The sequence below is a fragment of the Hemiscyllium ocellatum genome, chromosome 18, assembly GCF_020745735.1.
Source record: "Hemiscyllium ocellatum isolate sHemOce1 chromosome 18, sHemOce1.pat.X.cur, whole genome shotgun sequence".
Taxonomy (NCBI): domain Eukaryota; kingdom Metazoa; phylum Chordata; class Chondrichthyes; order Orectolobiformes; family Hemiscylliidae; genus Hemiscyllium; species Hemiscyllium ocellatum.
Window position 1 is genome coordinate 71,103,068 of NC_083418.1, and position 12,467 is coordinate 71,115,534.

The window sequence follows — 12,467 nt, forward strand, 5'->3', positions numbered from 1 at the left end:
ATATTTTAATCATTGCTAAGACCATAAGACATAGGAGTGGAAGTAAGGCCATTCGGCCCATCGGGTTCACTCCGCCATTCAATCATGGCTGATGGGCATTTCAACTCCACTTACCAGCGTTCTCCCCGTAGCCCTTAATTCCTCGAGACAACAAATGGGCGGCACGGTGGCACAGTGGTTAGCACTGCTGCCTCACAGCGCCAGAGACCCGGGTTCAATTCCCAAATCAGGCGACTGACTGTGTGGAGTTTGCACATTCTCCCCGTGTCTGCGTGGGTTTCCTCCGGGTGCTCCGGTTTCCTCCCACAGTCCAAAGATGTGCGGGTCAGGTGAATTGGCCATGCTAAATTGCCCGTAGTGTTAGGTAAGGTGTAAATGTAGGGGTATGGGTGGGTTTCGCTTCGGCGGGTCGGTGTGGACTTGTTGGGCCGAAGGGCCTGTTTCCACACTGTAAGTCTAATCTAATCTAAACAAGAATCTATCAATCTCTGCCTTGAAGACATTTAGCGTCCCGGCCTCCACTGCACTCCGTGGCAATGAATTCCACAGGCCCACCACCCTCTGGCTGAAGAAATGTCTCCGCATTTCTGTTCTGAATTGACCCCCTCTAATTCTACGGCTGTGTCCACAGGTCCTAGTCTCCTCGCCTAATGGAAACAATTTCCTAGCATCCACCCTTTCCAAGCCATGTATTATCTTGTACGTCTCTATTAAGTCTTCCCTTAATCTTCTAAACTCCAATGAATACAATCCCAGGATCCTCAGCCATTCCTTGTATGTTAGACCTACCATTCCAGGGATCATCTGTGTGAATCTCCGCTGGACACGTTCCAGTGGCAGTATGTCCTTCCTGAGGTGTGGGGACCAAAACTGGACATAGTACTCCAAATGGGGCCTAACCAGAGCTTTATAAAGTCTCAGTAGCACATCTTTGCTTTTATATTCCAACCCCCTTGAGATAAGTAACAACATTGCATTCGCTTTCTTAATCACGGACTCAACCTGCATGTTTACCTTTAGAGAATCCTCGACTAGCACTCCCAGATCTCTTTGTACTTTGGCTTTACTAATTTTCTCACCATTTAGAAAGTAGTCTATGCTTTTATTCTTTTTGCCAAAGTGCAAGACCTCGCATTTGCTCACGTTAAATTCCATCAGCCATTTCCTGGACCACTCTCCCAAACTGTCTAGATCCTTCTGTAGCCTCCCCACTTCCTCAGTACTACCTGCCTGTCCACCTAACTTCGTATCATCTGCAAACTTCGCTAGAATGCCCCCAGTCCCTTCATCCAAATCATTAATATATAATGCGAACAGCTGTGGCCCCAACACTGAACCCTGCGGGACACCGCTCGTCACCGGCTGCCATTCCGAAAAAGAATCTTTTATCCCAACTCTCTGCCTTCTGTCAGACAGCCAATCCTCAATCCATCCCAGCAGCTCACCTCGAACACCATGGGACCTCACCTTGCTCAGAAGCCTCCCGTGTGGCACCTTGTCAAAGGCCTTTTGAAAGTCTAGATAGATCACATCCACTGGGTTTCCCTGGTCTAACCTACTTGTCACCTCTTCAAAGAATTCCAACAGGTTTGTCAGGCATGACCTCCCCTTACTAAATCCATGCTGACTTGTTCTAATCAGACTCTGCTCTTCTAAGAATTTAGAAACCTCATCCTTAATGATGGATTCTAGAATTTTACCAACAACCGAGGTTAAGCTAATTGGCCTATAATTTTCCATCTTTTGTCTTGATCCTTTCTTGAACAAGGGGGTTACAACAGCCATCTTCCAATCATCCGGGACCTTTCCTGACTCCAGTGACTCTTGAAAGATCTCAACCGATGCCTCCGCTATTTCCTCAGCCACCTCTCTCAGAACTCTAGCATGTATCCCATCAGGGCCAGGAGATTTATCAATTTTAAGACTTTTTAACTTTTCTAGCACTATCTCTTTTGTAATGGCGACCATACTCAACTCAGCCCCCTGACTCCCTTTAATTGTTGGGGTATTAGTCATGTCTTCAACTGTGAAAACTGACGCAAAGTACTTGTTAAGTTCTCCTGCTATTTCCTTATCTCCCATCACTAGGCTTCCTGCATCAGTTTGAAGTGGCCCAATGTCTACTTTTGCCTGTCATTTGTTTCTTATGTGCTGAAAGAAACTTTTACGATCATTTCTAATATTACTGGCTAGCCTACCTTCATATTTGATCCTCTTATTTCTTATTACACTCTTTGTTATCCTCTGTTTGTTTTTGTAGCCTTCTCAACTTCTGATTTCCCAGTGTTCTTGGCCACTTTATAGGATCTCTCTTTTTCTTTAATACATTTCCTGACTTCCTTTGTCAACCATGGTTGTCTAATCCCTCCCTGGATAATCTTTCTTTTCTTGGGGATGAACCTCTGTATAGTGTCCTCAATTATACCCACAAACTCCTGCCATTTTTGCTCTACTGTCTTCCCCGCTAGGCTCTGCTTCCAGTCTATTTTTGTCAGTTCGTCTCTCATGCCCTCATAATTACCTTTATTTAACTGTAACACCATTACATCCGATTTTGCCTTCTCTCTTTCAAATTCCAGATTGAACTCTACCATATTATGATCGCTACTTCCTAAGGGTTCCCTTACTTTAAGATCTTTTATAGAGTCTGGTTCATTGCAAAGCACTAGGTCCAGAATAGCCTGCTCCCTTGTGGGCTCCATGACCAGCTGTTCCAAAAAGCCATCCCGTAAGCATTCCATGAATTCCCTTTCTTTGGATCCACTGGCAACATTATTTACCCAGTCCACCTGCATATTGAAGTCTCCCATGATCAATGTGACCTTGCCTTTCTGACATGCCTTCTCTATTTCCCGGTACATGTTGCGTCCCTGGTCCTGACCACTGTTAGGAGGTCTGTACACAACTCCAATTATGGTTTTTTTTGTCTTTGTGGTTCCTCAATTCCACCCACACAGACTCCACATCATCCGACGCTATGTCATTCAATGCCATAATTATTTTTGTTCTTAACTAACAAGGCAACTCCACCCCCTCTGCCCACCTCACTGTCTTTTCGATAAGTTGAAAAACCTTGGAGGTTTAACTGCCAGTCCTGACCCCCCTGTAACCAAGTCTCTGTGATGCCTACCACATCATAATCATTCACTATTATCTGTGCCATTAGTTCATCTGCTTTGTTATGAATGCTACGAGCATTCAGGTAAAGTGCCTTAATGCTAACTTTCTTATCATTAGAGATATTGGAAGTCATATGATGTCCTAAGTTATCCTTGCTTTTTTCTGCATTTCCAGTCTGCCTCAATTTTAAACCCGCCTGCACACATGCTATCCTGCTGCTTATCTTTCCATTTAACGCCATACTCCCTGTCTCTTTCACTTTCCCTTCCCCCCAACTCAGAAGTTTAAAGTCCTACTGACCACCCTATTTATCCTCTTCGCTAGAACATTGGTACCTGATCGGTTCAGGTGGAGACCGTCCCAACGGTACAGATCCCCCCTGTTCCAAAACTGATGCCAATGCCCCATGAAGTGGAATCCCTCTTTCCCACACCAATCTCTTAGCCACGTGTTTACTCGCCTAATTTTCTTGTCCCTATTCCAATTGGCACGTGGCTTGGGCAGTAATCCGGAGATTATGACCCTTGAGGACCTGTGCTTCAATTTCCTGCCTAGTGCTTCGTAATCCCCAAACAGGTCCTCCACCCTAGTCTTGCCTATGTTGTTAGTACCAACGTGGACCACAACAACTGGATCCTCCCCCTCCCGCTCCAATATCCTTTCAAGCCGGTCGGAGATGTCCCGCACCCTGGCACCGGGCAGGCAACACACCATGCGAGACTCCCGATCAGGCTTGCAAAGGATACCATCTGTCCTAATTATGGAATCCCCTATAACCACTACTTGTCTATTAGCTCCCCCCTCTTGAATGGCCTTCTGCACCATGGTGCCTTGGTCAGTTGGCTCATCATGTCCAGAGCCCTTTTCCTCATCCGAACAGGAAGCAAGAATCTCGTACCTGTTGGACAAGGTCAAGGGCTGAGGCTCCTCCACTCCTGAACTCAGGTTCTCCCTACCTGCCTCTGATGTGCCTGATCACTAGCTGAATGAGAATTACTTAATCTCCCAGGTGTGACTGCCTTCTGAAACAAAGCGTCCAGATAACTCTCCCCCTCCCGGATGTGCCGCAGTGTTTGAAGCTCAGACTCCAGATCATCAACTCTGATCCGGAGTTCTTCCAGCAACCAACACTTGCTGCAGATGTGGTCACTGCCATTCACAATGGGATCAGCCAGCTAAAAATGAGACATGAAGTCGAAGCTCTTCATCTTGTATTCATTCGGACTTTCTTGGGCACAAGAAACCAAACATAGAAGGGGGGTGGGGGAGCACCAATTTTTAAGTATGAGATGAAGGTGTTGATCTGATGAATCTTGGCTAACGTGGAGATGCAGCAGGAATTGTTAATCTCACTGACTAAACTCAGATCAGGCTGGTGGACTCCGATTAGCCAGGACATTGCAGAGAATGCAGCAGGGATTGACAAGAACCACAACGCTTTTCGCAGTGGAAAAGGTGCGATGAATGGCCTTTGCCTGTCCAAGTTTGTTTAATTTTGTCACAAGTTCTGCTTGATGTGTGTGAGATGAAATGCTTTGATTTTGTGTCGCATTGGTAATGTTCTGTGCTACAAAATAATTAATTAACCATACTTTGTTTCCCAAGATGTACCATGTATGGACACTATTTTTATTTAACAAACTTTATTTTAACTTTGCTTCAAAAACATGATTTTTTTTCTTTTTGTTTCTGGATATCACAGGAGCATTTCCAGCAGCAGCAATGTACGCTCGTAAAGACCTGCTTCAGAGACCTGCGCATGTGGCAACCAAAACATTCCAAGCCTTGCGAATCTTTGTGAATGATGAATTGAATGAGTTGTATAAAGGACTTAAAACAGCTCAGAAATTCTTGAAACCTCAAGGCCGCTTGGTTGTGTTAACATTTCATTCACTTGAAGACCGCATTGTGAAACGATTTCTGCATGGTATTGACCTATCTGAGAGATCCAACCAAAGTGCAAGGCAAAAGATTAGACAAGGACTTAGAGAACAGAAAGAGGATGGCGCAACCCACCCTGAACAGACAATCTTGAATTGGTCACACACTCAAAAGAAAGTGTTGACCCCGGGCCCGGAGGAAGTTCATGAAAATCCACGTGGGCGTTCTGCAAAGCTTAGAGCTGCCATAAAACTGTGATAGTCAAAGTTTAAGAACATTTTCTTAATATCCCAAGGCTAACGGAATTTGACATGTATGTGTTTTTGTAACATTCAGTGAAAATGTTGACAAACAAAGACGTCATCTCATTGTTGCTGATATAAAAAATATTCAGAATTGGAAGGGAGAGATTTAAATGTGTTTAAAATGGTATGATTGTTATTTAAGACTCACTGGAACAATGGAGACCTGCCAAAGCAGTGAGTTAAGCATTAGCCTCCCATCTCTAGGACATGAGTCGAAATCTGTCCAAAACTGATTGGATGAGTCACCCCAATTGACGAAACTTGATAATCTCCCTGAAGAGTCAGTGCGTTGTGCAGAGAAATGGTGAAGTCTTGCACTGAGGGAGGAGGATACTCTTCTTGGATGTAGGCTCAGATACATTATTGGGCCAGAGAAAAGGGTGTTGCAAGATCCAACCTGATTGGATGCTGCCATTAGAGTCCAAAGAAAGCATGTTCTATTTCTCACATGAACATCCTTAACCTTTTCTTATGCAAAATTTGCTAAGGGAATCAGTAGAATGCGGAGTATTCAAAGATTAAATGCTTATTAAAGATGTGATAAACCTTTATATTCTTGGAAGTGATCTCTTAGATCTTAGATCTCTTTTATATCTTTCCCCTCTCATTCTAAATCTATGCCCTCTAGTTCTGGACTGCCCCACCCACAGAAAGGACTTTGTCTATTTACCCTATCCATGCCCCTCATGATTTTATAGACCTCTATAAGGTCACCCCTCAGCCTCCAACCTTCTCGGAAAAACAGCCCCAGCCTGTTCAGCCTCTCCCTATACCTCAAATCCTCCAACCCTGGCAACACCTTTGGAAATCTTTTCTGAACCCTTTCAAGTTTCACAGCATCCTTCCGATAGGAAGGAGACCAGAATTGTGCGCAATATTCCAAAAGTGGCCTAACTAACGTCCTGTACAGCAGCAACGTGACTTCCCAACTCCTGTACTCAATACTCTGACCAATAAAGGAAAGCATAACAAAAGCCTTCTTCACTATCCTATCTACCTGAACTCCACTTTCAAGGAGCAATGAACCTGCACTCCAAAGTCTCTTTGTTCAGCAATACTCCCTAGGACCTTACCATTCAGTGTATAAGTCCTGCTCTGATTTATGTAGTTCAACACCTGCAGTCAACAAATGAGCAAGAGACATGCTAAAATAAAAAGCTGACCTAATTATAAGAGGAATCCAGATGCTTTGTTGAGTTATAAAAAGCAAGAAGGGGAGACAAAAAAAAAGAATTGCACAAATGGAATATTAAACAAAACTTGAACATGAGATTAAAGCTACCCCAAAATCTTTGTTAAATATATTTAGAAACAGTGCAACAGAGAATGTAGATTCATTAAAGATATGCTGCGAAACAACAATAGGAATAAGGAAATGTAAGGATTACTAAATTAATGACTTCTATCAATATTCAAAGTTATGGACAAAATACCATGCAGCCAAAAATGTTAGCTAGAAAAGATTTTTTTAAAAAAATTCAGTTTAACATCAAACAAAAAAATGGTGGAGATTATCGTCAGACCTTTGGTAGCCTCATCTAGGATGTAATGAATATTAAGAGAAAGTGAGGTCTGCAGATGCTGGAGACCAGAGCTGAAAATGTGTTGCTGGAAAAGCGCAGCAGGTCAGGCAGCATCCAAGGAACAGGAGACTCGACGTTTCGGGCATAAGCCCTTCTTCAGGAATTCCTGAAGAAGGGCTTATGCCCGAAACGTCGAGTCTCCTGTTCCTTGGATGCTGCCTGACCTGCTGCGCTTTTCCAGCAACACATTTTCAGCTATAATGAATATTAGTGGAGGTGATGGCCTAATGGTATTATCGCTGAACTGTTAATCCAGAGACCAAGGCAATGTTCCCAACACCTGGGTTTGAATACTGCCAAGGTAGAATTTTAATTCAATTTATAAAATATCTTGAATTTCAAGTGCCTGATGATGACCATGAATCTATTATCGGGGGGAAAAACCCATATGGTTCACCGATATCATTTAGAGGAGGAGATTTGCTTTCTTTACCTGGTCTGGACTACGTATGACTCCAGGCTGAAAGTGATGTGGTTGACTGTTAACTGCCCTCTGGGCAATTAGGAATGGACAATAAATACTGGCCTATCAGTATTTTCAGAATTGGGAACATTTTCAGTGGTTTCCAAATGCAATGTAATTGCCCATCACAAGTTTAATATTTCTAGATGATTATGATGTGGTCAGTGAATTGGGACTTGGATCTTTCAGGAAATGTTCAATCTCCAACTATCAAGAATGTAGATGATTTGTACCAACATATGTTTTGTTAAGTTTTATTAGAATTTGTTGTAAGTTGAATATCTTAAACCTTCAAGACTATATTTAATGATGATTAGTTATGAAAACAGACCAGTGTTGCAGATGTCTCTTATGATTACCAAGAGTTGGATGATTTTTCAACTTTTAGAAGATTAATTCTGCTTGTGAAGTGACAGAGCTATTGAAATACAAGGCATCAAATGGTATCTAATGTACAAAGGGAGCACGATTTTAACCAGAAGTGGAGAAGCTGTTTCATGTCTGACAATGGTCCTTTTTTCATGTTTGTTTTGCAATGAAGTTTTAGTACAACAAGTGGAATTTCTTTACACTCCTCCACTGCCAACCTCAGGTAAAGAAATTCAAAGGATGTTTTAACTTCAATTAAAAAAAATCCAAGGCTAGCCCTAACATAACTGAATCAACAAAAGTTAAGTCAGAAAGTGCTTTTCGTTTCCTGCCAAATATTGCTAAGATGTACAAAATGTACATGTGGCAAGTTTGTCTTGAATTTTGTTTACATTCTGTTTGATGTAGATGGAACTGAACAGGAAAGAGCACGATATTGATTCATGAGTCATCTGAACTCTGTCTACATACTGAATTCTGTTCAATAGGTATATACCTTACTAGTTGAAAGTAAAGTAGCCTATTTTTAAATATCCTAGACTGCTGACCAAACGACTTCCTTTACTGTACCTATTGAGAGTTTAAGGTACGCACTTCGGCCCTTGTATCATTAGAGATGACCTTCAGAGTTCTGAAGCATGATCACTGGGCCCAAAACTGCTTTCTCTCCACAGATCTGCCTGACCTCCTGAGTTTTTCCAGGAATTTCTGTTCTTGCATCACTAACTATTGACAAGCTGATGATTTTGTTAGCAGAATGCTGTTAGTTTGTGCATGCGAAATTTTACAACTTGTACTGCCTGATCCAGCAACACCTGTGTTCTGTCACCCACAGGGTGTCTGGTTTTCTCTGTGGGGGCTCTACATTGATCTTTATTTAAATAATTACTTTTTACTATTTTGTCCAGACTGGAAACCCTCAATCCCATTTTTGGTGTCTAATTGGAAAACCATTCTTCCATGAGGGATGAGATTGATTCATGTCAAGACTCGGTCTTTACTTTTGCATTGCTTGTGCATTGAATAGACATGACTTGGAGTCAGTGAAGTATATTCATTTGTGGGATGTTGGTCTTGGCTGGCCAGTATTTATTACACCTCCTTGGTTGTCCTTGAGAAGGTGGTGGTGAGCTGTTTTCTTGAACCGCTGCAGTCCACCTGCTGTGGGTTGACCCACAATGACCTTAGGGAGGGAATTCCATGATTTTGACCCAGCAACATTGAAGGAACAGTGATAGATTTCCAAATTAGGATGATGAGGGGAACATGAAGGTGGTGGTGTTCCCATGTATCTCCTGCTCTTGTCCCTTTAGATGGAAGTGGTCATGAGTTTGGAAGGTACAGTCTACGGATCTTTGGTGAATTTCTGCAGTGAATCTTGTATTAGTGATGAGGGAAGTGGATATTTGCAATGCAGAGTGGCACCTATAGCATGGGTTCAATTCCTACATCAGCTAGGGTTTCCATGAATAACTCTTCTCAACCTCTCCCCTCACCTGAGGTGTGGTGACCCTCGGGTAAAACAACCCCCAGTTGTCTGTATCTAATAAGAGAGCAGCCCTATGCTCTGGTAAGACTATGGCAGTTTTACTTTTATTTTAAACTTGACCACCTGTAGCCCAGCAAATTCTATGATCCAGCAAAGGACCAATCCCATGACTGTGCTTGTTTCTTTCTTTCCCAAGAGCCAATTACTTCATCATAATACTGGATCCTTACATCATGAGTATTACTAAGAAATTATTTTGGCAGGTGCAAAATTTCTGGGTGAAAAGATAGGACTGAATGTTCCTGTGGGAATCAGCAAACACCGGAAGAAATACCGGAAGAAACATCAAAGAAGCGCTTCGCAGGAGGCTCCAGAGCACTGATGATGTCACCTAGCCAGGGGACGAAACGTTTGCAACAAAAACTTCCAGCTCGGCGAACAGAACCACAACAACGAGCACCCGAGCTACAAATCTTCGCACAAACCTTGAACACTTGTGGGCGAGAGACGCTGAGACAAGCCAGGAAATGGGAATCCTGCGCTAACCACCTAAGCGCCACATATGAACAACTCCGGTTCCTACACGAATGCCGAAAGAATCAAATCCTTCCACAATGTGTCAGGTACAGACCACCAGTCAATAATCCACAAGCCAGGGAAACAGCCAAGCAGAACGGATTCAGGATGATCCAGGTAATGATCACAGACGCTCACAACCGACTGCACAAATACAAACAAGAAATTGCGTGCCAAAAGTCGTTAATTTCAAAAACCACTAATCATGAATGGACCCGGACCATAGAACAGGCTGTCACTATAGGACAGAACAGGACAACACACTGCAAAAAAACGGCACTAAAAGAAAAAATGGCCAAACTAACACACAAAAAAGAGGACACTACAACACACACCTGGGTTAAAAACCTTTCCCACAGACAGCTCACAGACATGGAAAGAACTATACTGGCCAAGGGACTCAACTACAACCACAGGGATGCCAAGACAGCAGACTTCCTAGCAGCACTAGAATGCACACTCAGGAACAATGGACTGACAGAAGAGACACAACAAACAGTGAGACAAACGGTCGTACCCATGATGATAAGAAAAAGACAAACACATAACCTCAACACCAAGGAGAGGGAAGCACTGAAAGCACTAAGAAATGATAAGAACATAATCATACTACCAGCAGATAAAGGCAGAATGACGGTCATCCTAGATAAATCAGATTACATCAAAAAAGCACAACAACTACTCGCAGATACCAACACCTACCAAATGAAGGATTCTGACCCCACACCACAACTCACCAATAGAATAAATAACACACTAAAGAATCTACAAAAAAATGGACAGATAACCAAAGCTGACCTACAAAGAATGAAACCGGAAAGCAACAACACCCCCAGATTCTATGGACTACCCAAAGTACACAAACCAGACATCCCACTCAGACCCATAGTATCACTATCAGGGACACCAGCATACAAACTGGCCAAAGAACTACAACAAAAACTGAAACACCTGGTCAGCGGATCCAAACACTCCATAAATCAACACAGGAATTCTTGGACGTCATCAGGAATACACACATAGACAAAGAAGAAACCATGATCTCATTCGACGTGATGGCACTGTTCACTTCGATTGACAAAACCCTAGCCAGAGAAACAATAGCCAACCTATTGGACATACAGAACAGAAAACAGGAGGCAGAATCTATCAACAAAGACGGCATACTTAAACTACTGGACTTGTGCCTCACTACACACTTTACATTCAACAATCAGATATACGAACAAATCAACGGAACATCCATGGGATCACCAATCTCGGGACTCATAGCAAAGGCAGTTATGCAAAGGTTAGAACAAACAGCCCTACCACAAATTCAACCCAAACTCTGGGTCAGATATGTCGATGACACGTTTGTAATCATCAAAAACACGGAAATAGAAAAAACACACCGGATCATCAACGCCACACTCACAGGAATCCGATTCATGAGAGAAGAAGAAAAGGGTAGCCAACTCCCATTCCTAGACGTGATAGTACAGAGAACACCAAACGGAGAATTCACCACAAGGGTACACAGGAAAACAACACACACAGACCAAGTCCTAAACTATGAAAGTAACCACCCCAACACACACAAACGAAGCTGCATCAGGACACTATTCAAAAGAGCCACAACACACTGCAGTACACCAGAACTGCAAAAAGGAAGAGGAACACCTATACAAGGTATTCGCCAAAAACGGATACCCGCGCAACTTTATCAACAGATGCCTAAGAGACAGACCATGGAACGAGGACATGCCACAACCAAAAGGACTAGCCACACTACCATACATCAGGAGCGTTTCAGAACTGACAGCCAGACTACTGCGACCCTTAGGACTCATAACGGCACACAAACCAACAGCCTCGCTCAGACAACAACTTACTAGAACAAAGGACCCGATACCCAACATGAGCAAAACTAATGTAGTTTACAAAATACCATGCAAGGACTGCACAAAACACTATATAGGACAAACAGGAAGACAGCCAACAATCCACATACGTGAACATCAATGGGCGGCACGGTGGCACAGTGGTTAGCACTGCTGTCTCACAGCGACTGAGACCCGGGTTCAATTCCCGACTCAGGCGATTGACTGTGTGGAGTTTGCACGTTCTCCCTGTGTCTGCGTGGGTTTCCTCCGGGTGCTCCGGTTTCCTCCCACAGTCCAAAGATGTGCGGGTCAGGTGAATTGGCCATGCTAAATTGCCCTTAGTGTTAGGTAAGGAGTAAATGTAGGGGTATGGGTGGGTTGCGCTTCGGCGGGTCGGTGTGGACTTGTTGGGCCGAAGGGCCTGTTTCCACACTGTAAGTAATCTAATCTAAAACTAGCCACGAAACGACACGACCAGCTATCCCTAGTAACCACACACTCAGACAACAAGCAACATGAATTCGACTGGGAAAACACTACTATCATAGGGCAAGCCAGACAGAGAACAGCCAGGGAGTTCCTAGAGGCATGGCATTCATCCACAAACTCCATCAACAAACACATCGACCTGGACCCAATATACCAACCACTACAGCGGACAGCTGAAACTGACACCCGGAAGCAGCAAGGACAGACCACTATAAATACCGGAAGAAACATCAAAGAAGCGCTTCGCAGGAAGCTCCAGAGCACTGATGATGTCGCCTAGCCAGGGGACGAAACGTTTGCAACAAAAACTTGCAGCTCGGCGAACAG

At 43.4% G+C, this 12,467-nt stretch overlaps 1 protein-coding gene across 2 annotated transcripts in view; it reads left to right on the forward strand.

Moving 5' to 3' along the window:
• The window catches only part of mettl15 (methyltransferase 15, mitochondrial 12S rRNA N4-cytidine), a 151,901-nt gene extending 145,346 nt beyond the window's left edge, over positions 1-6,555 (forward strand). For both annotated transcript variants that reach the window (XM_060839098.1, XM_060839099.1), the window contains exon 5: positions 4,823-6,555. In XM_060839098.1, the coding sequence (XP_060695081.1) occupies positions 4,823-5,259 (437 nt within the window). In that variant the 3' untranslated portion in view covers positions 5,260-6,555. The remainder of the gene's footprint in view (positions 1-4,822) is intronic.
• Positions 6,556-12,467: the final 5,912 nt, after the last annotated feature.